The following is a 22053-nucleotide window of genomic DNA, read 5'->3' as shown; positions in this document are numbered from 1 at the left end:
GTGCTTGTTTACATAGGGCAACAACCCACTTAGATGTGTTGTGGTTTGTTATTTGCACTCTTGAAACTCACACTGTATATTGTCTCAAGAGAATAACCCAGTACTTCATATAAGCAATCTTTTTAGACTGTACACTGCAGGGGACTTATATAGAACACCACTTCCCTTAGAGAGCTACCAAATGCTTAGCCAATTGAATCAGTTATGTTGTGTTTACTTTTATTTCCAGTCCTGAGCCTCGTTTCACTACTAAACAAGCTGTCTTTCACAGATACATCCATATACAGTTAGTGTATTATGATACGTAAGCTGCATTAAGGTGTGAACGTTTCTGAGACATATTAATACTCTTTATTTGCCCTTTTGATTATGAACAGTCAAATGTACCTTGGCAGGAGTGGCTCACTTGTGGTAAGGTCACATTGCTCATTTACACCCCTTATGCTCTGCATATCAATTGCTTGTATCTATCTGAGCTATATATATTTTATCTTAGCTTAACTGCATTGCCTTATTTCTATATATCTCATAGCATAATCATAACAATAGGATTATTCAAGATCTCTGTTGGAGGTTTATAAATCTCCAAAATCACTCTTCCGTTTCTATATATCAAAGGAGAAATAAGACAATATTACCACCCCTTCTGGCTGTTCCCTTATCTACTCTTATGTAACTAACCCCCTAACACCAAAGTATAAACAGAGTGAATTATTACTCTTATGAGTCCCATTGCAGCCTGATTACATTTGTGTGTTAACTTGGACATGCAGAGGTAATATGACAACCATCCTAATACCATCCACTTACCCCTATCTAGTTCAGCCTGGTTTAATTTGATTTGGGGGTTAATCTAGTTTTATTAAATAATGTATACCGCTTTCAGGCTAAGACTGGGTATGTCTCGCCTGTTTGTTTTGTTTGATTGTTTGTTTGTTTGTTTGTTTGTTTGTTTGTTAGGTTGTTTGATTTATATGTTATTTTATGTTGAATTTAATAATAATGAAAAAACCCAATATTGTGGTGCAAATCTATAGCCATGGGAATCCCGGCTGCCCCACTGAATATTCTAAAAGTCACATATATGTCAATGTATGAAACCTCAGCATATTGTATTGTTATGTTTGCCTTTCTAGACCACCCTGTGAGGTGGGCTGTTGATGTAATTTGTATCTTTGTACCCGGTATTGGTCATAAATAAAATAAAAAAAAACAAAAACTTCAGTCACCTCTGCACCCTATAGTTTCTCCTTTTTCTTCCTTGGCCTTCGGTCGAATGACTGGGGGGTGGAGTTAAGGGGGGAGCTATATAGACAGCTCTGCTGTGGGTGCTCTCTTTGCCACTTCCTGTTAGGAAGGATAATATCCCACAAGTAAGGATGAAACCGTGGACTTGGTACATCGCAAAAAAAAGAAATTTATCAGGTAAGCATAAATTTTGGTTTTTTCCTATGGTGGTATGCGGTTCATAACCTCTGAATACATATTTTTTTAATTAGGTAATGGTATATGTTTATATAGCTGTCTATACTTACATAGGGTATCCACTTATCCAGATTTGTTAATTCAGAAGAGTTTATACATATACATTGATTTTATCTGCTATATGACCCCTGATCAGTTGGAATTTATTTTTGCTTTATCATTTTATTGTAATTTGAGAGTGTTTTTATATTTTTATATGCCCTTATTTAGGAGTGGTCCTATTTGTATGGGAGACATCCCAAATTTTACTATTGTGAATGTATACTAAACCTGAAGTATCTTTGTAAATACATTTCTAATAATATTTGCCTACTCTGCTTGGGGTAAATGTTATAATATTGCATATAAACATATCCAGTTAAATTAAGACTAATCTATATTCACACCAATCTATAGTCATCATTTAGAAATCCTTAGGTATTGAATTTGTGGTTTAGTCTATATAAATATACGTACAGACAATCACAGTCTCAATAAGGCTAATTCTCTTTAACACTTATCTAAGGTAGCATATTAAGATATCTTTAGCTTCTCCTAGCACCCTCTAGAGAAATAGGAAGGCAAGCCCAATCCTCCTTTTTTTTTTAACAGTTCTTCAAGCAATATACATAGTTTAAATTGTACTATTCCTCTGGATTAGTACTCAGTCTAAGTCCCAGATAGGTAATTTGGTTTGTTTCAATAAAAGGGTGATTAATTCTAGTTTCGGGCTTCTTGTGTATCCATAAGAGTTCGGCTTTCAAAATATTAATCTTATAGCCTGAAATTGATCCAAACATAGAGATAATATTATGTAATAATGGTAAACTTTTCTTAATATTGCTCAAGAATAACAAAAGGTCGTCCGCATAGATTGGAAGAACTAGTTTCTGACCGCCCAACCGAATACCTTCGAGCTCCTGCCTGAATAATATTGCTAGGGGTTCTAATGAGATGTTGAAGAGTATTGGGGAAAGAGGGCACCCCCTGCCTAGTACTTCTTTGAAGAACAAATCGTTGGGAAATCGTATTGTTAATAATTACCGCAGATGTAGGAGAACTATATATTAGACGGATGAAATTATTGAAATAACCTATCAAGCCAAATTGTTCTAAAGAAAAAAACAAATGATCCCAACAGATCCAATCAAAAGCTTTTTCCGCATCAACCGTTAAAATAGCCAGATTAGGTGCATTTCTGTGGCTGGACGTTTTATATTTATTCCAAAAAAAATCAAGAAGCAATAAGAGCTTCCTCATGTTTCTTACAGGGTTTCTCCTGGGCATGAATTAAGTCCCCAAGGTGAGGTTTAAGTCGATTAGCTATAATAGCAGTTAGAAGTTTATAATCGGAAATCAGGACCTATAGGACATTGGAAGTTCTGGGTCTTTATTTTTCTTTAGAATTAAGGAAATATTAGCAGCAGAAAAATAGGGGGAACATTTAGTATTTTCTGAGAAATAGGAGTTTAACAGTTTATTCAAGATAGGGATAATTTGTATTTGTAATATTCTATAGAATTCTGTAGGGAGGGAATCTGGTCCGGCAGCTTTATTTAATTTATCGTTTTGATAGATTCCAAAATATCAGTTTCCGAGATAGGTGAGTTAATTTCTGACATAGTATCTGTCGAAAGTCTAGGTACTTTAATTTTATCCCAAAATTCTTGTTTTTTGATTATATCAAGGCTTTCACATTTATACAAATAATTAAAGTAGTCAAAAAAAACTTTTTCAATATCTGGTTGTTTAGTGAATCTGTCCATGTCTTTTAATAACTGGAATAGAATTCCTCAAAACTGCTTTTGTAGTTCTTGCAAAAAATTTGGCTGATCTACCCGTCTTTTTAATGTTCGTTGGGGTCTTTCCCTGTCTTCTGGAGGTGCAGAATTTTTTTGTTTTGTAGTTAGAATTCACAAGTGGGGTTTATTCAGGCTTAGAATTTTATATTCAGTGGAATGGCTTCTGATTGTATTAAGTTGACAAAAGAGAAAACCCCTATCTATATAGAGTATCATGGAAGTTGGAGCATGGCCAGGCGGTGTCTCCTCAACGCCCCTCTCCCATACTTATTGAGAGGTTAGGCTAAAGTCCCACTGCAGGTATTAAGCAGTGGAGATCAATATTCGTAGGGGGGATAGTTAAGAGTATATACATTTAGTTCCTGTTAATCCGGGTAAGTATTGTGGCTTCTTTAACAAAGAATACCAAGAGAATGAAGGAAATTAGATAATAGAGGTAATTTGGAAAGTTAAATTATATTTAAGTTATATTCTAGATCTGTTAGGTGATCTATAGTAGTGAGCTTGTATGAACACTTAGGCTCTGTCAACTATACTTCTATAGGTAAATTGGAAAGTTGTTTACCCCCTTCCCGCCATTAGGATCTTCTATGCCGTCTTAACTGTGCTGGGCTTTAGCGCCATTAGGAAGGCATGGAATGTCCTAACCGTTCGGCTTTCCATAAACCATAGCCACCACTTATATGGGTTTGCAGGCTGGGCGGCATGCCTAGCGTCATAGACACTACCCCAAGACCCAATCCCATCATTGAAATCACATGATCGCATGAACGATCATGTAATTTCAGCTTTTACTCTATTGTTTACATCGTATCTTTGTTCTGATGTAGAAATATGAGTCCTGGCAGGATGGGGTTAAAATTGTATTCTCTATCTGAATCAGGTGAGATATTCTAAGAAGTCTATGGAAACACAAATTTTATCTTGAGAAATGTTTTTTTTTTATGTGAAACAAAAACTCCTACGTTACAATACAGGGTCTAAAAAAAAAATCCCAAAGATTTTGTGCAATTTTTCTTCATGCGTATGAGGTCTTAAATATCATACCCTAAGTGCTATTGTATTGTCTTGTTATCATGTATTTGTTAATTATGCAAATCTACTATATTTACTGTTCCTTTAAGAGGAAATAAGGATGCGGAAAGTGGCCGTCACGCATTTTGTTACAATAAATGCTCACTAGTGAAGAGGCTGACTGCTTGTGTTCCTCAGTAGCTGCAGACGTAACAATCCCTGCTCATTGTATTTTTATAATGGAATTATCATCACAGCCCAGAATTAAAGGCTTTAAACTAAAAAGTAAAACATAAAGAGAAAGTACCACAGTGTGTCTGGTGCTATTTTCTGTATGGTAAATACACAAACTGTCTTATGGTAAAGTTACAAAAACTACCAGGTCAGGTGATATAAACACTAGATCATGTGATATAAACACTAGATCATGTGATATAAACACTAGATCATGTGATATAAACACTAGATCCTGTGATATAAACACTAGATCCTGTGATATAAACACTAGATCCTGTGATATAAACACTAGATCCTGTGATATAAACACTAGATCCTGTGATATAAACACTAGATCCTGTGATATAAACACTAGATCCTGTGATATACAAACTGAATCTGCTTTATTTGTACAGATGAAGATAACACTGAAATAGTGAAAGTTGAGATAACAGAAGATATGTGTGTGAGGGGTCAGCTTGGAGCTCCAGGTGAGGAAACCAGTGACAGTACCAGCTCAGGTGAGTGTGTACGTACGTGTGTTGTGTCTGAAGGACACAGGATGCAAATTAGTATGCACATCTGTTGTGTCTGAGGGCCACGGGTTACAGGTGAGTGTGCACATCTTTTGTGGCTGAGGGACAAGGGTTACAGGTGAGTGTGCACATCTGTTGTGTCTGAGGGACATGGGTTACAGGTGAGTGTGCACATCTGTTGTGTCTGATGAACACAGGTTACAGTTGAGTGTGCACATCAGTTGTGTCTGAGGAACACGGGTTACAGGTGAGTGTGCACATCTGTTTTGTCTTAGGGACTCGGGTTGCAGGTGAGTGTGCACGTATGTTGTGTCTGAAGGACACAGGTTACAGGTAAGTGTGCACGGAAGTATTATCTTAGGCACAGAGATTACAGGTGAGTGTGCTCATATGTTGTGTCTGAGGAGCACAGGTTACAGGTGAGTGTGCTCATATGTTGTGTCTGAGGAGCACAGGTTACAGGTGAGTGTGCTCACATGTTGTGTCTGAGGAGCACAGGTTACAGGTGAATGTGCTTATATGTTGTGTCTGAGGAGCACAGGTTACAGGTGAGTGTGCTCATATGTTGTGTCTGAGGAGCACAGGTTACAGGTGAGTGTGCTCATATGTTGTGTCTGAGGAGCACAGGTTACAGGCTGAATGTGCTTATATGTTGTGTCTGAGGAGCACAGGTTACAGGTGAGTGTGCTCATATGTTGTGTCTGAGGAGCACAGGTTACAGGTGAATGTGCTCATATGTTGTGTCTGAGGAGCACAGGTTACAGGTGAGTGTGCTCATATGTTGTGTCTGAGGAGCACAGGTTACAGGTGAATGTGCTCATATGTTGTGTCAGAGGAGCACAGGTTACAGGTGAGTGTGCTCATATATTGTGTCTGAGGAGCACAGGTTACAGGTGAGTGTGCTCATATGTTGTGTCTGAGGAGCACAGGTTACAGGTGAATGTGCTTATATGTTGTGTCAGAGGAGCACAGGTTACAGGTGAGTGTGCTCATATATTGTGTCTGAGGAGCACAGGTTACAGGTGAGTGTGCTCATATGTTGTGTCTGAGGAGCACAGGTTACAGGTGAATGTGCTTATATGTTGTGTCAGAGGAGCACAGGTTACAGGTGAGTGTGCTCATATGTTGTGTCAGAGGAGCACAGGTTACAGGTGAGTGTGCTCATATATTGTGTCTGAGGAGCACAGGTTACAGGTGAGTGTGCTCATATGTTGTGTCTGAGGAGCACAGGTTAGAGGTGAATGTGCTCATATGTTGTGTCTGAGGAGCACAGGTTACAGGTGAGTGTGCTCATATGTTGTGTCTGAGGAGCACAGGTTACAGGTGAATGTGCTCATATGTTGTGTCAGAGGAGCACAGGTTACAGGTGAGTGTGCTCATATATTGTGTCTGAGGAGCACAGGTTACAGGTGAGTGTGCTCATATATTGTGTCTGAGGAGCACAGGTTACAGGTGAGTGTGCTCATATGTTGTGTCTGAGGAGCACAGGTTACAGGTGAATGTGCTTATATGTTGTGTCAGAGGAGCACAGGTTACAGGTGAGTGTGCTCATATGTTGTGTCTGAGGAGCACACGTTACAGGTGAGTGTGCTCATATGTTGTGTCTGAGGAGCACAGGTTACAGGTGAATGTGCTCATATGTTGTGTCTGAGGAGCACACGTTACAGGTGAGTGTGCTCATATATTGTGTCTGAGAAGCACAGGTTACAGGTGAATGTGCTCATATGTTGTGTCTGAGGAGCACACGTTACAGGTGAGTGTGCTCATATGTTGTGTCTGAGGAGCACAGGTTACAGGTGAATGTGCTCATATATTGTGTCTGAGGAGCACAGGTTACAGGTGAGTGTGCTCATATGTTGTGTCTGAGGAGCACAGGTTACAGGTGAATGTGCTTATATGTTGTGTCTGAGGAGCACAGGTTACAGTTGAGTGTGCTCATATATTGTGTCTGAGGAGCACAGGTTACAGGTGAGTGTGCACATCTGTTGTGTCTGAGGGACACGGGTTACAGGTGAGTGTGCACATCTGTTGTGTCTGAGGAACACGGGTTACAGGTGAGTGTGCACATCTGTTTTGTCTTAGGGACTCGGGTTGCAGGTGAGTGTGCACGTATGTTGTGTCTGAAGGACACAGGTTACAGGTTAGTGTGCACGGAAGTATTATCTGAGGCACAGAGATTACAGGTGAGTGTACTCATATGTTGTGTCTGAGGAGCACAGGTTACAGGTGAGTGTGCTTATATGTTGTGTCTGAGGAGCACAGGTTACAGGTGAGTGTGCTCATATGTTGTGTCTGAGGAGCACAGGTTACAGGTGAATGTGCTCATATATTGTGTCTGAGGAGCACAGGTTACAGGTGAGTGTGCTCATATGTTGTGTCTGAGGAGCACAGGTTACAGGTGAATGTGCTCATATGTTGTGTCTGAGGAGCACAGGTTACAGGTGTGTGTGCTCATATGTTGTGTCAGAGGAGCACAGGTTACAGGTGAGTGTGCTCATATGTTGTGTCAGAGGAGCACAGGTTACAGGTGAGTGTGCTCATATATTGTGTCTGAGGAGCACAGGTTACAGGTGAGTGTGCTCATATGTTGTGTCAGAGGAGCACAGGTTACAGGTGAGTGTGCTCATATGTTGTGTCTGAGGAGCACAGGTTACAGGTGAATGTGCTTATATGTTGTGTCAGAGGAGCACAGGTTACAGGTGAGTGTGCTCATATGTTGTGTCAGAGGAGCACAGGTTACAGGTGAGTGTGCTCATATATTGTGTCTGAGAAGCACAGGTTACAGGTGAATGTGCTTATATGTTGTGTCTGAGGAGCACAGGTTACAGGTGAATGTGCTCATATATTGTGTCTGAGGAGCACAGGTTACAGGTGAGTGTGCTCATATGTTGTGTCTGAGGAGCACAGGTTACAGGTGAATGTGCTTATATGTTGTGTCTGAGGAGCACAGGTTACAGGTGAGTGTGCTCATATGTTGTGTCTGAGGAGCACAGGTTACAGGTGAGTGTGCTCATATGTTGTGTCTGAGGAGCAAAGGTTACAGGTGAATGTGCTTATATGTTGTGTCTGAGGAGCACAGGTTGCAGGTGAGTGTGCTCATATGTTGTGTCTGAGGAGCACAGGTTACAGGTGAGTGTGCTCATATGTTGTGTCTGAGGAGCACAGGTTACAGGTGAGTGTGCTCATATGTTGTGTCTGAGGAGCACAGGTTACAGGTGAATGTGCTCATATGTTGTGTCAGAGGAGCACAGGTTACAGGTGAGTGTGCTCATATATTGTGTCTGAGGAGCACAGGTTACAGGTGAGTGTGCTCATATGTTGTGTCTGAGGAGCACAGGTTACAGGTGAATGTGCTTATATGTTGTGTCAGAGGAGCACAGGTTACAGGTGAGTGTGCTCATATGTTGTGTCTGAGGAGCACACGTTACAGGTGAGTGTGCTCATATGTTGTGTCTGAGGAGCACAGGTTACAGGTGAATGTGCTCATATATTGTGTCTGAGGAGCACAGGTTACAGGTGAGTGTGCTCATATGTTGTGTCTGAGGAGCACAGGTTACAGGTGAATGTGCTTATATGTTGTGTCTGAGGAGCACAGGTTACAGTTGAGTGTGCTCATATATTGTGTCTGAGGAGCACAGGTTACAGGTGAGTGTGCACATCTGTTGTGTCTGAGGGACACGGGTTACAGGTGAGTGTGCACATCTGTTGTGTCTGATGAACACGGGTTACAGGTGAGTGTGCACATCTGTTGTGTCTGAGGAACACGGGTTACAGGTGAGTGTGCACATCTGTTTTGTCTTAGGGACTCGGGTTGCAGGTGAGTGTGCACGTATGTTGTGTCTGAAGGACACAGGTTACAGGTTAGTGTGCACGGAAGTATTATCTGAGGCACAGAGATTACAGGTGAGTGTACTCATATGTTGTGTCTGAGGAGCACAGGTTACAGGTGAGTGTGCTTATATGTTGTGTCTGAGGAGCACAGGTTACAGGTGAGTGTGCTCATATGTTGTGTCTGAGGAGCACAGGTTACAGGTGAATGTGCTCATATGTTGTGTCAGAGGGGCACAGGTTACAGGTGAGTGTGCTCATATATTGTGTCTGAGGAGCACAGGTTACAGGTGAGTGTGCTCATATGTTGTGTCTGAGGAGCACAGGTTACAGGTGAATGTGCTCATATGTTGTGTCAGAGGAGCACAGGTTACAGGTGAGTGTGCTCATATGTTGTGTCTGAGGAGCACAGGTTACAGGTGAATGTGCTTATATGTTGTGTCTGAGGAGCACAGGTTACAGGTGAGTGTGCTCATATGTTGTGTCTGAGGAGCACAGGTTACAGGTGAATGTGCTCATATGTTGTGTCTGAGGAGCACAGGTTACAGGTGAATGTGCTTATATGTTGTGTCTGAGGAGCACACGTTACAGGTGAATGTGCTCATATGTTGTGTCTGAGGAGCACAGGTTACAGGTGAGTGTGCTCATATGTTGTGTCTGAGGAGCACAGGTTACAGGTGAGTGTGCTCATATGTTGTGTCTGAGGAGCACAGGTTACAGGTGAATGTGCTTATATGTTGTGTCTGAGGAGCACAGGTTACAGGTGAGTGTGCTCATATGTTGTGTCTGAGGAGCACAGGTTACAGGTGAATGTGCTCATATGTTGTGTCTGAGGAGCACAGGTTACAGGTGAGTGTGCTCATATGTTGTGTCTGAGGAGCACAGGTTACAGGTGAATGTGCTCATATGTTGTGTCAGAGGAGCACAGGTTACAGGTGAGTGTGCTCATATATTGTGTCTGAGGAGCACACGTTACAGGTGAGTGTGCTCATATGTTGTGTCTGAGGAGCACAGGTTACAGGTGAATGTGCTCATATGTTGTCTGAGGAGCACACGTTACAGGTGAGTGTGCTCATATGTTGTGTCTGAGGAGCACAGGTTACAGGTGAATGTGCTCATATGTTGTGTCAGAGGAGCACAGGTTACAGGTGAGTGTGCTCATATGTTGTGTCAGAGGAGCACAGGTTACAGGTGAGTGTGCTCATATATTGTGTCTGAGGAGCACACGTTACAGGTGAGTGTGCTCATATGTTGTGTCAGAGGAGCACAGGTTACAGGTGAATGTGCTTATATGTTGTCTGAGGAGCACACGTTACAGGTGAGTGTGCTCATATGTTGTGTCTGAGGAGCACAGGTTACAGGTGAATGTGCTCATATGTTGTGTCTGAGGAGCACACGTTACAGGTGAGTGTGCTCATATGTTGTGTCTGAGGAGCACAGGTTACAGGTGAATGTGCTCATATGTTGTGTCAGAGGAGCACAGGTTACAGGTGAGTGTGCTCATATGTTGTGTCTGAGGAGCACAGGTTACAGGTGAATGTGCTCATATGTTGTGTCAGAGGAGCACAGGTTACAGGTGAGTGTGCTCATATGTTGTGTCAGAGGAGCACAGGTTACAGGTGAGTGTGCTCATATGTTGTGTCAGAGGAGCACAGGTTACAGGTGAGTGTGCTCATATATTGTGTCCGAGAAGCACAGGTTACAGGTGAATGTGCTTATATGTTGTGTCTGAGGAGCACACGTTACAGGTGAATGTGCTCATATGTTGTGTCAGAGGAGCACAGGTTACAGGTGAGTGTGCTCATATATTGTGTCTGAGATGCACAGGTTACAGGTGAATGTGCTTATATGTTGTGTCTGAGGAGCACACGTTACAGGTGAGTGTGCTCATATGTTGTGTCTGAGGAGCACAGGTTACAGGTGAATGTGCTCATATATTGTGTCTGAGGAGCACAGGTTACAGGTGAGTGTGCTCATATGTTGTGTCTGAGAAGCACAGGTTACAGGTGAATGTGCTCATGTTGTGTCTGAGGAGCACACGTTACAGGTGAATGTGCTCATATGTTGTGTCTGAGGAGCACAGGTTACAGGTGAATGTGCTCATATGTTGTGTCTGAGGAGCACACGTTACAGGTGAGTCTGCTCATATGTTGTGTCTGGGGAGCACAGGTTACAGGTGAATGTGCTCATATATTGTGTCTGAGGAGCACAGGTTACAGGTGAGTGTGTTCTTATGTTGTGTCTGAGGAGCACAGGTTACAGGTGAATGTGCTTATATGTTGTGTCTGAGGAGCACAGGTTACAGGTGAGTGTGCTCATATGTTGCGTTTGAGGAGCACAGGTTACAGGTGAGTGTGCTCATATGTTGTGTCTGAGGAGCACACGTTACAGGTGAGTGTGCTCATATGTTGTGTCTGAGGAGCACAGGTTACAGGTGAATGTGCTCATATGTTGTGTCAGAGGAGCACAGGTTACAGGTGAGTGTGTTCATATATTGTGTCTGAGGAGCACAGGTTACAGGTGAGTGTGCTCATATGTTGTGTCTGAGGAGCACAGGTTACAGGTGAATGTGCTTATATGTTGTGTCTGAGGAGCACAGGTTACAGGTGAGTGTGCATGTGTTTGAGGGCTATAGATTACAGGTGAGTTTGTGTATTGTGTTTAAACTTTCCAGTTAAGAAAGGGAAAAGTACTAGAGTGTTTTATGGTAAAGTTATACAAACTAGATCATGTGATATAGAAACTAGATCATGTGACTTAAATACTAGATGATGTGATATAAAAACTAGATCATGTGACATAAACACTAGATCATGGGTTATAAACACTAGATCATGTGTTATAAACACTAGATCATGTGTTATAAACACTAGATCATGTGTTATAAACACTAGATCATGTGTTATAAACACTAGATCATGTGGGTTATAAACACTAGATCATGTGATATAAACACTAGATCATGTGATATAAACACTAGATCATGTGATATAAACACTAGATCATGTGATATAAAAACTGAATCTGCTTTATTTGTACAGACGAAGATAACGCTGATGTAGTGAAAGCTGATATAACAGAAAATCTGTATTCGTGTGATCAGGTGAAGACTGAGGAGGATGAAGTTCCTATAAGTACAGCTACAGGTGAGATTCTGTGATGGTAAAATGTTGTCTCACGTAAATGACAGTTATATTTGCTCAGATGGTTAAATGGCAGATACACGTCTGTGTGTAGTTGAGGTGTAAGTGATTTTATCGTTTAGACAAATAAAGCTGACGGACAGAATAAAGTGATTCTTTAGAGACAAGTTCAGTAGTTATAAACAGTTTACATCTGTTGTAATGTTTATAAGGCAGTAGCGTATATTTTTGGTTTTGTGATGTTAACCCCCCCACTGCTAATATATTCTGTGTGCTGCTGCTGATATACACTGTGTGCCGCTGCTGATATACACTGTGTGCCGCTGCTGCTGATATACACTGTGTGCCGCTGCTGCTGATATACACTGTGTGCCGCTGCTGCTGATATACACTGTGTGCCGCTGCTGCTGATATACACTGTGTGCCGCTGCTGCTGATATACACTGTGTGCCGCTGCTGCTGATATACACTGTGTGCCGCTGCTGCTGATATACACTGTGTGCCGCTGCTGATATACACTGTGTGCCACTGCTGATATACACTGTGTGCCACTGCTGATATACACTGTGCCGCTGCTGATAAACATTGTGTGCCATTGCTGATATACACTGTGTGCCGCTTTTGCTGATATACACTGTGTGCCGCTTTTGCTGATATACACTGTGTGCCGCTTTTGCTGATATACACTGTGTGCCGCTTTTGCTGATATACACTGTGTGCCGCTTTTGCTGATATACACTGTGTGCCGCTTTTGCTGATATACACTGTGTGCCGCTGCTAATATACACTGTGTGCCGCTGCTGATATACACTGTGTGGTGCCGCTGCTGATATATACTGTTTGCCGCTGCCAATATACACTGTGTGGTGCTGCTGCCGATATACACTGTGTGCCGCTGCTGCTTATATACACTGTGTGCCGCTGCTGCTTATATACACTGTGTGCCGCTGCTGATATACACTGTGTGGTGCCGCTGCTGATATATACTGTTTGCCGCTGCCAATATACACTGTGTGGTGCTGCTGCCGATATACACTGTGTGCCGCTGCTGCTTATATACACTGTGTGCCGCTGCTGATATGCACGGTGTGTCGCTGCTGATATGCACGGTGTGCCGCTGCTGCTTATGTACACGGTGTGTCGCTGCTGCTGATATGCACGGGGTGTCGCTGCTGCTGATATGCACGGTGTGCCGCTGCTGATATGCACGGTGCATATATAAACCATGTATTGTGCATGAAGACCATATCCAGGATCTTATGTAATAATTTAAGACGCTATTAGAATTGTTCCCCACTGAATGCCTAGAAAATGATGGGGAGCAGATTATAAACTATCAGCTAACCAGCCAGATTGATAAATCTAGCCCTAATACGCTTATTAATATGTGAAATATTTTTATGGATACTCATAAACGTCAAGATTACTTTATAGGTAGTTTATTTTAATGTTCATCATATTTATCAGTGTAGTTTATTTAGGGCCAGATTACTAGTGGAGTGCAAAATTGCGCTTTCACAAGTCCGATATTTGCGCTCTACTTGTAATACCAGCAATTGTGCACAGGTATTTCTCTTACATGGTGTATCCAGTCCACGGATTCATCCTTACTTGTGGGATATTCTCATTCCCTACAGGAAGTGGCAAAGAGAGCACACAGCAGAGCTGTCCATATAGCTCCCCCTCAGGCTCCGCCCCCCCAGTCATTTTCTTTGCCGCTCTAACAAGTAGCATCTCCACGGGAGGGTAAAGTGAATGTGGTGTTAGATTTGTAGTTTTTATTTCTTCAATCAAAAGTTTGTTATTTTAAAATAGTGCCGGTTTGTACTATTTACTCTGTGGCAGAAAGTGATGAAGATTTCTGCTGAGAGGAAAACGATTTTAGCATGTTGTAACTAAAATCCATTGCTGTTCCCACACAGGACTGATGAGTACCAGAAAACTTCAGTTGGGGGGAACAGTTTGCAGGCTTAACTGCTATAAGGTATGTTCAGTCATTTTTTTTCTAGTTAAGACTTAGTAATGCTAGAAGACTGACAAGAATCCCAATGTGGGGAAGGTAAGCCATATTCTGAGACTTGGTATAGAAGGAAGGCTTAATTAAAAGGGCTCAATACACTGGTGGACACTATTAAGGGGCAATCGATTATTTTTTTTAACAAAAATCTGATCTTTCTCCAACATTGGTGTGTCCAGTCCACGGCGTCATCCTTACTTGTGGGAATATCTCTTCCCCAACAGGAAATGGCAAAGAGTCCCATCAAAGCTGGCCATATAGTCCCTCCTAGGCTCCGCCCACCCCAGGCATTCTCTTTGCCGTTGCACAGGCAACATCTCCACGGAGATGGTTAAGAGTATGTGGTGTTTAGTTGTAGTTTTTTATTCTACTATCAAGAGTTTGTTATTTTAAAATAGTGCTGGTATGTACTATTTACTCTGAACAGAAAAAGATGAAGAGTTCTGCTTAAGAGGAAGATGATTTTAGCAGACAGTAACTAAAATCGTTTGCTGTTTCCACATAGGACTGTTGAGATGAAGTAACTTCAGTTGGGGGAAACAGTTAGCAGACTTTTCTGCTTAAGGTATGACTAGCCATATTTCTAACAAGACTGTGTAATGCTGGAAGGCTGTCATTTCCCCCCATGGGGACCGGTAAGCCATTTTCTTAGTCTCAAACAGAATAAAGGGCTTAATATGGGCTATAAAACTGGTAGACACTTTTATGGGCAAAATCGATTGCTTTATTTGGGCATTTTATTCATGTTTATGCTTGTTATTCACACTTATAAACTTGGGGAACGTTTTTTAACGTCAGGCACTGTGTTAGACACCTTTTCAGTCAGGAAGGACCTTCGCATCCTCTAAGCAAGAGGGTAATGCTTCACAAACCAAACCAGCCTGGAAACCGATGCAAGGCTGGAACAAGGGTAAGCAGGCCAAGAAGCCTGCTGCTGCTAACAAAACAGCATGAAGGAGTAGCCCCCGATCCGGGACCGGATCTAGTAGGGGGCAGACTCTCTCTCTTTGCTCAGGCTTGGGCAAGAGATGTTCAGGATCCCTGGACACTAGAAATAGTTTCTCAGGGTTATCTTCTGGAATTCAAGGAACTACCCCCAAGGGGAAGGTTCCACATGTCTCACTTATCCTCAAACCAAATAAAGAGACAGGCATTCTTACATTGTGTAGAAGACCTGTTAAAGATGGGAGTGATACACCCAGTTCCATCGGCGGAACAAGGAATGGGATTTTACTCAAATCTGTTTGTAGTTCCCAAGAAAGAGGGAACTTTCAGACCAATTCTGGATTTAAAGATCCTAAACAAATTTCTCAGAGTACCATCGTTCAAAATGGAAACCATTCGAACGATTCTACCTACAATCCAGGAAGGTCAATTTATGACTACCGTGGATCTAAAGGATGCGTATCTTCATATTCCTATCCACAAAGAACATAATCAGTTCCTAAGGTTCGCCTTTCTGGACAAACATTACCAGTTTGTGGCTCTCCCATTCGGGTTAGCCACTGCTCCAAGGATTTTCACAAAGGTACTCGGGTCCCTTCTAGCGGTTCTGAGACCAAGGGGCATAGCAGTAGTACCGTACTTGGACGACATTCTAATACAAGCGTCGTCTCTTTCAAAGGCAAAGGCTCACACAGACATTGTTCTGGCCTTTCTCAGATCTCACGGATGGAAGGTGAACATAGAAAAAAGTTCCCTGTCTCCGTCGACAAGAGTTCCCTTCTTGGGAACAATAATAGATTCTTTAGAAATGAGGATTTTCCTGACAGAAGTCAGAAAGTCAAAACTTCTAAACGCTTGTCAAGTTCTTCATTCTATTCCTCGTCCTTCCGTAGCTCAGTGCATGGAAGTAGTAGGGTTGATGGTTGCAGCAATGGACATAGTTCCTTTTGCGCAAATTCATCTAAGACCATTACAACTGTGCATGCTGAAACAGTGGAATGGGGACTATACAGACTTGTCTCCAGTGATTCAAGTAGATCAGAAGACCAGAGACTCACTCCGTTGGTGGCTAACCCTGGACCACCTGTCCCAGGGAATGAGCTTTCGCAGACCAGAGTGGGTCATCGTCACGACCGACGCCAGTCTAGTGGGCTGGGGAGCGGTCTGGGAATCCCTGAAAGCTCAGGGACTTTGGTCTCGGGAAGAGTCTCTCCTCCCGATAAACATTCTGGAACTAAGAGCGATATTCAATGCTCTCAGGGCTTGGCCTCAACTAGCAAAGGCCAGATTCATAAGATTCCAATCAGACAACATGACGACTGTTGCTTATATCAATCATCAGGGGGGAACAAGGAGTTCCCTGGCGATGAGAGAAGTGACCAATATAATAGAATGGGCAGAGGATCACTCCTGCCACCTATCTGCGATCCACATCCCAGGAGTGGAAAACTGGGAGGCGGATTATCTGAGTCGTCAGACATTCCATCCGGGGGAGTGGGAACTTCACCCGGAGATATTTGCCCAATTAACTCAATTATGGGGCATTCCAGACATGGATCTGATGGCATCTCGTCAGAACTTCAAGGTTCCTTGCTACGGGTCCAGATCCAGGGATCCCAAGGCGACTCTAGTGGATGCACTAGTAGCGCCTTGGTCCTTCAACCTAGCTTATGTGTTTCCACCGTTTCCTCTCATTCCCAGGCTGGTAGCCAGGATCAAGCAGGAGAGGGCCTCGGTGATCTTGATAGCTCCTGCGTGGCCACGCAGGACTTGGTATGCAGACCTTGTGAATATGTCATCGGCTCCACCATGGAAGCTACCTTTGAGACAGGACCTTCTTGTACAGGGTCCATTCGAACATCCAAATCTTGTCTCCCTCCAGCTGACGGCTTGGAAATTGAACGCTTGATTCTATCAAAGCGTGGGTTTTCAGATTCTGTGATAGATACTCTGGTTCAAGCCAGAAAACCGGTAACTAGAAAAATTTACCATAAAATATGGAAAAGATATATCTGCTGGTGTGAATCCAAGGGATTCTCATGGAATAAGATCAAAATTCCTAAGATCCTTTCCTTTCTACAAGAAGGTTTGGATAAAGGATTATCAGCGAGTTCTCTAAAGGGACAGATTTCTGCTTTATCTGTCTTACTACACAAACGACTGGCAGCTGTGCCAGATGTTCAAGCATTTGTTCAGGCTCTGGTTAGGATCAAGCCTGTTTACAGACCTTTGACTCCTCCCTGGAGTTTAAATCTAGTTCTTTCAGTTCTCCAAGGGGTTCCGTTTGAACCTTTACATTCCATAGATATTAAGTTGTTATCTTGGAAAGTTTTGTTCTTGGTTGCTATTTCTTCTGCTAGAAGAGTTTCTGAGCTATCTGCTCTGCAGTGTACTCCGCCCTATCTGGTGTTCCATTCAGATAAGGTTGTTTTGCATACTAAGCCTGGTTTTCTTCCAAAGGTTGTTTCCAACAAAAATATTAACCAGGAGATAGTTGTACCTTCTTTGTGTCCGAATCCAGTTTCAAAGAAGGAACGTTTGCTACACAATTTAGATGTAGTCCGTGCTCTAAAATTCTATTTAGAAGCTACAAAAGAGTTCAGACAAACATCTTCTCTGTTTGTCGTCTATTCTGGTAAGAGGAGAGGTCAAAAAGCGACTTCTACCTCTCTTTCCTTTTGGCTTAAAAGCATCATCCGATTGGCTTACGAGACTGCCGGACGGCAGCCTCCTGAAAGAATCACAGCACACTCTACTAGGGCTGTGGCTTCCAAATGGGCCTTCAAGAACGAGGCTTCTGTTGATCAGATATGTAAGGCAGTGACTTGGTCTTCACTGCACACTTTTGCCAAATTTTACAAATTTGATACTTTTGCTTCTTCGGAGGCTATTTTTGGGAGAAAGGTTTTGCAAGCCGTGGTGCCTTCTGTTTAGGTAACCTGATTTGCTCCCTCCCTTCATCCGTGTCCTAAAGCTTTGGTATTGGTTCCCACAAGTAAGGATGACGCCGTGGACCGGACACACCAATGTTGGAGAAAACAGAATTTATGCTTACCTGATAAATTACTTTCTCCAACGGTGTGTCCGGTCCACGGCCCGCCCTGGTTTTTTAATCAGGTTTGATGAATTATTTTCTCTAACTACAGTCACCACGGCACCCTATGGTTTCTCCTATTTTTTCCTCCTGTCCGTCGGTCGTATGACTGGGGTGGGCGGAGCCTAGGAGGGACTATATGGCCAGCTTTGCTGGGACTCTTTGCCATTTCCTGTTGGGGAAGAGATATTCCCACAAGTAAGGATGACGCCGTGGACCGGACACACCGTTGGAGAAAGTAATTTATCAGGTAAGCATAAATTCTGTTTTTTACAAGTTTTTATTACATTTGGAACGTTTTTATGGGTTTTATTCCACATGGCATATATTTAGACACCTATTTAGGCTTGTGAAGGCCCCACAACTCCAGAGTGGAGAGGTAGGGGGCCTAGATTTCGCGCCTCAGTTGCGCAGTTGATATTGCAGACAGCTTCATGCAGCTTCACGTGGAGGGTCCAAAGATTACTTGAGGACTTCATAGAGGCTTATTTTCGATCAAAACTAATCCCCAAGGAAGGTAGGGCCACAGCAGATTGCTGTGGCATGGTGCTGTAGTTTGCTAACCGGTTGCCAGCTTCAGTTTGCTCCGGTTTGGGCATTAACTTCACTGTGCAATCATTTCAAAGCATTAGGATCATATGGTGAAAATTTCAGAAAGTTTGGATCATTTTTGAAGATTTTGTAAAAAAGTGTGCCCTTTTTATTATTTAAAGGCACAGTACCGTTTTTTCTAAAATTGTATTTTTCTGTATTTGAGTGCTGTCTAAGTCTGTTTAACATATCTGAGCCTACAGATAGACGTTGTTCTATGTGTTTTATTGCCATGGCGGAACCCCCTTTACATTTGTGTTTAAAGTGTGCTAAGGTATCTAAGCATTTTAAAGACCATGCAGTGACACTTAAAAATGTAGCCCAAGATGATTCTTTAACGGAAGGTAACAAGGATAGTCCACCTTCCTCTCCCCATGTGTCGACACCAGTTACGCCCGCGCAAGCGATGCCTAGTACCTCTAGCGCATTGGCCCCCATTACATTACAACAATTAGCAGCAGTCATGGATAAATCCCTTGCGGCTTTTCTATCCAAACTGCCAGTTTTTCCTAAAAAGCGTGATAGCTCAGTTTTAAGAACAGAGGATGAGCAATCAGAAGCTTTGGATGATTTATCCGTTGTACCCTCACAACACTCTGAAGTGGCAGTGAGGGATGTGCTGTCCGAGGGAGAAATTTCTCACACAGGAAAGGTTTCTCAGCGGGCAGAATCAGATTCCTTAGCGTTTAAATTTAAGCTGGAACACCTCCGCGTACTGCTTAAGGAGGTTTTAGCTACGCTGGATGATTGCGACCCCATGGTGGTCCCAGAAAAATTGTGTAAAATGGACAAGTTTCTAGAAGTCCCTGTATACACTGATGCGTTTCCGATCCCGAAGAGGGTGGCGGATATTGTAACTAGGGAGTGGGAGAGACCAGGTGTACCTTTTGTTCCCCCCCCTATCTTTAAGAAAATGTTCCCCATAGCTGACCCCAGACGGGACGCGTGGCAGACGGTCCCTAAGGTAGAGGGAGCAGTTTCAACACTAGCCAAGCGCACAACCATACCAATAGAAGACAGTTGTGCTTTCAAAGATCCTATGGATAAAAAATTAGAAGGTTTACTAAAGAAAATATTTGTTCAACAAGGTTTCCTTCTTCAACCGATTGCCTGCATTATTCCTGTAACTACTGCAGCGGCTTTCTGGTTTGAGGCGCTGGAGGAGTCGCTCCAGAGGGAGACTTCATATGACGAGGTCATGGATAGAATTCATGCTTTACAGCTGGCTAATTCTTTTATCACAGATGCCGCCTTACAATTAGCTAAGTTAGCGGCGAAAAATTCTGGTTTTGCTATTATGGCGCGAAGAGCGCTTTGGCTCAAATCATGGTCGGCTGACGTGTCGTCCAAAACAAAATTACTAAATATTCCTTTCAAGGGAAAAACCCTTTTTGGTCCGGAGTTGAAAGAAATTATTTCGGATATCACTGGGGGAAAGGGCCATGCCCTCCCGCAAGACAGACCGTTTAAGGCAAAAAACAAGGCTAATTTTCGCTCCTTTCGCAACTTCAGGAGCGGCCCTGCTTCAACCTCTGCAACCGCAAAGCAAGAGGGTAACGCCTCACAGCCCAAAGCAACCTGGAAACCTTTGCAGGGCTGGAACAAGGGTAAACAGGCCAAGAAGCCTGCGGCTGCTACTAAGACAGCATGAAGGGGTAGCCCCCGATCCGGGACCGGATCTAGTAGGGGGCAGACTCTCTCTTTGCTCAGGCTTGGGCAAGAGATGTTCCAGATCCCTGGGCATTAGAAATCGTTGCTCAGGGATATCTTCTAGAATTCAAGGACTCTCCTCCAAGGGGAAGGTTCCACATTTCTCGTTTGTCTTCAGACCAGACAAAGAAACAGGCGTTCTTACGCTGTGTAGAAGATCTATTAAAGATGGGAGTGATATAGCCAGTTCCGATTGCAGAACAAGGACTGGGGTTTTACTCAAACCTGTTTGTAGTTCCCAAAAAGGAAGGAACTTTCAGGCCAATCCTGGATCTAAAAATTCTAAACAAATTCCTCAGAGTTCCATCATTCAAAATGGAAACCATTTGGACAATCTTACCGATGATCCAGGAAGGTCAATATATGACTACCGTGGATCTAAAGGATTCATACCTACATATTCCTATCCACAAAGATCACCATCAGTTCCTAAGGTTCGCTTTTCTGGACAAGCATTACCAGTTCGTGGCCCTTCCTTTCGGTTTGGCCACTGCTCCCAGAATTTTCACAAAGGTGCTAGGGTCCCTTCTGGCGGTACTAAGATTGCAGTAGCACCTTATCTGGACGACATCTTAATACAGGCATCGTCTTTTCCAAGAGCCAAGGCTCATACGGACATTGTTCTGGCCTTTCTAAGGTCTCACGGGTGGAAAGTGAACGTGGAAAAATGTTCTCTGTCCCCGCTCACAAGGGTTCCCTTCCTGGGAACACTAATAGACTCGGTAGAAATGAAAATATTTCTGACGGAGGTCAGGAAGTTAAAGCTTTTAACTACTTGCCGAGTTCTTCATTCCATTCCTCGGCCTTCTGTAGCTCAGTGCATGGAGGTAATCGGATTAATGGTTGCGGCAATGGACGTTGTCCCTTTTGCCCGAATTCATCTCAGACCACTGCAACTGTGCATGCTCAAACAGTGGAATGGGGATTATGCAGATTTGTCTCCTCAAATACAACTGGACCAGAAAACCTCTTCTCTGGTGGTTGTCTCAGGATCACCTGTTTCGGAATGTGCTTCCGCAGACCGGAGTGGATCATTGTCACGACCGATGCCAGTCTGTTAGGCTGGGGTGCGGTCTGGGACTCCCTGAAAGCTCAGGGCCTATGGTCCCGGGAAGAATCTCTTCTCCCGATAAACATTTTGGAACTGAGAGCGATATTCAACACGCTCCAGGCATGGCCTCAACTAGCGGAGGCCAAATTCATCAGATTTCAGTCGGACAACATCACGACTGTAGCGTACATCAATCATCAGGGAGGAACAAAGAGTTCCCTAGCGATGAAGGAAGTATCCAAGATCATCAAATGGGCGGAGGATCACTCCTGCCATCTATCTGCAATTCACATCCCAGGAGTAGACAACTGGGAGGCGGATTTTCTAAGTCGTCAGACTTTTCACCCTGGGGGAGTGGGAACTCCACCCAGAGGTTTTTGCTCAGCTGACCCAGCTATGGGGCATTCCAGAGTTGGATCTGATGGCGTCCCGTCAGAACACCAAACTTCCTCTTTACGGATCCAGGTCCAGGGACCCCAAGGCGGCATTGATAGATGCTCTAGTAGCGCCTTGGTCCTTCAATCTGGCTTATGTCTTTCCACCGTTTCCCCTTCTCCCTCGGCTGGTAGCCAGAATCAAACAGGAGAAGGCTTCGGTAATTTTGATAGCACCTGCGTGGCCACGCAGGACTTGGTATGCAGA

The 22053-nt window shown here is 43.3% G+C and overlaps 1 protein-coding gene across 1 annotated transcript in view; it reads left to right on the top strand.

Annotated features, from left to right (window-relative positions):
• The window catches only part of LOC128636447 (zinc finger protein 484-like), a 130104-nt gene that overhangs the window by 90718 nt on the left and 17333 nt on the right, over positions 1-22053 (top strand). The window contains exons 7-8 of the mRNA XM_053689461.1: positions 4913-5017; positions 11902-12006. Of these exons, the coding sequence (XP_053545436.1) occupies positions 4913-5017; positions 11902-12006 (210 nt within the window). The remainder of the gene's footprint in view (positions 1-4912; positions 5018-11901; positions 12007-22053) is intronic.

The sequence above is a fragment of the Bombina bombina genome, chromosome 7, assembly GCF_027579735.1.
Source record: "Bombina bombina isolate aBomBom1 chromosome 7, aBomBom1.pri, whole genome shotgun sequence".
Lineage (NCBI taxonomy): Eukaryota > Metazoa > Chordata > Amphibia > Anura > Bombinatoridae > Bombina > Bombina bombina.
The sequence above is the reverse complement of the archived record's forward strand: the minus strand, read 5'-3'. Positions and strand labels throughout refer to the sequence as shown.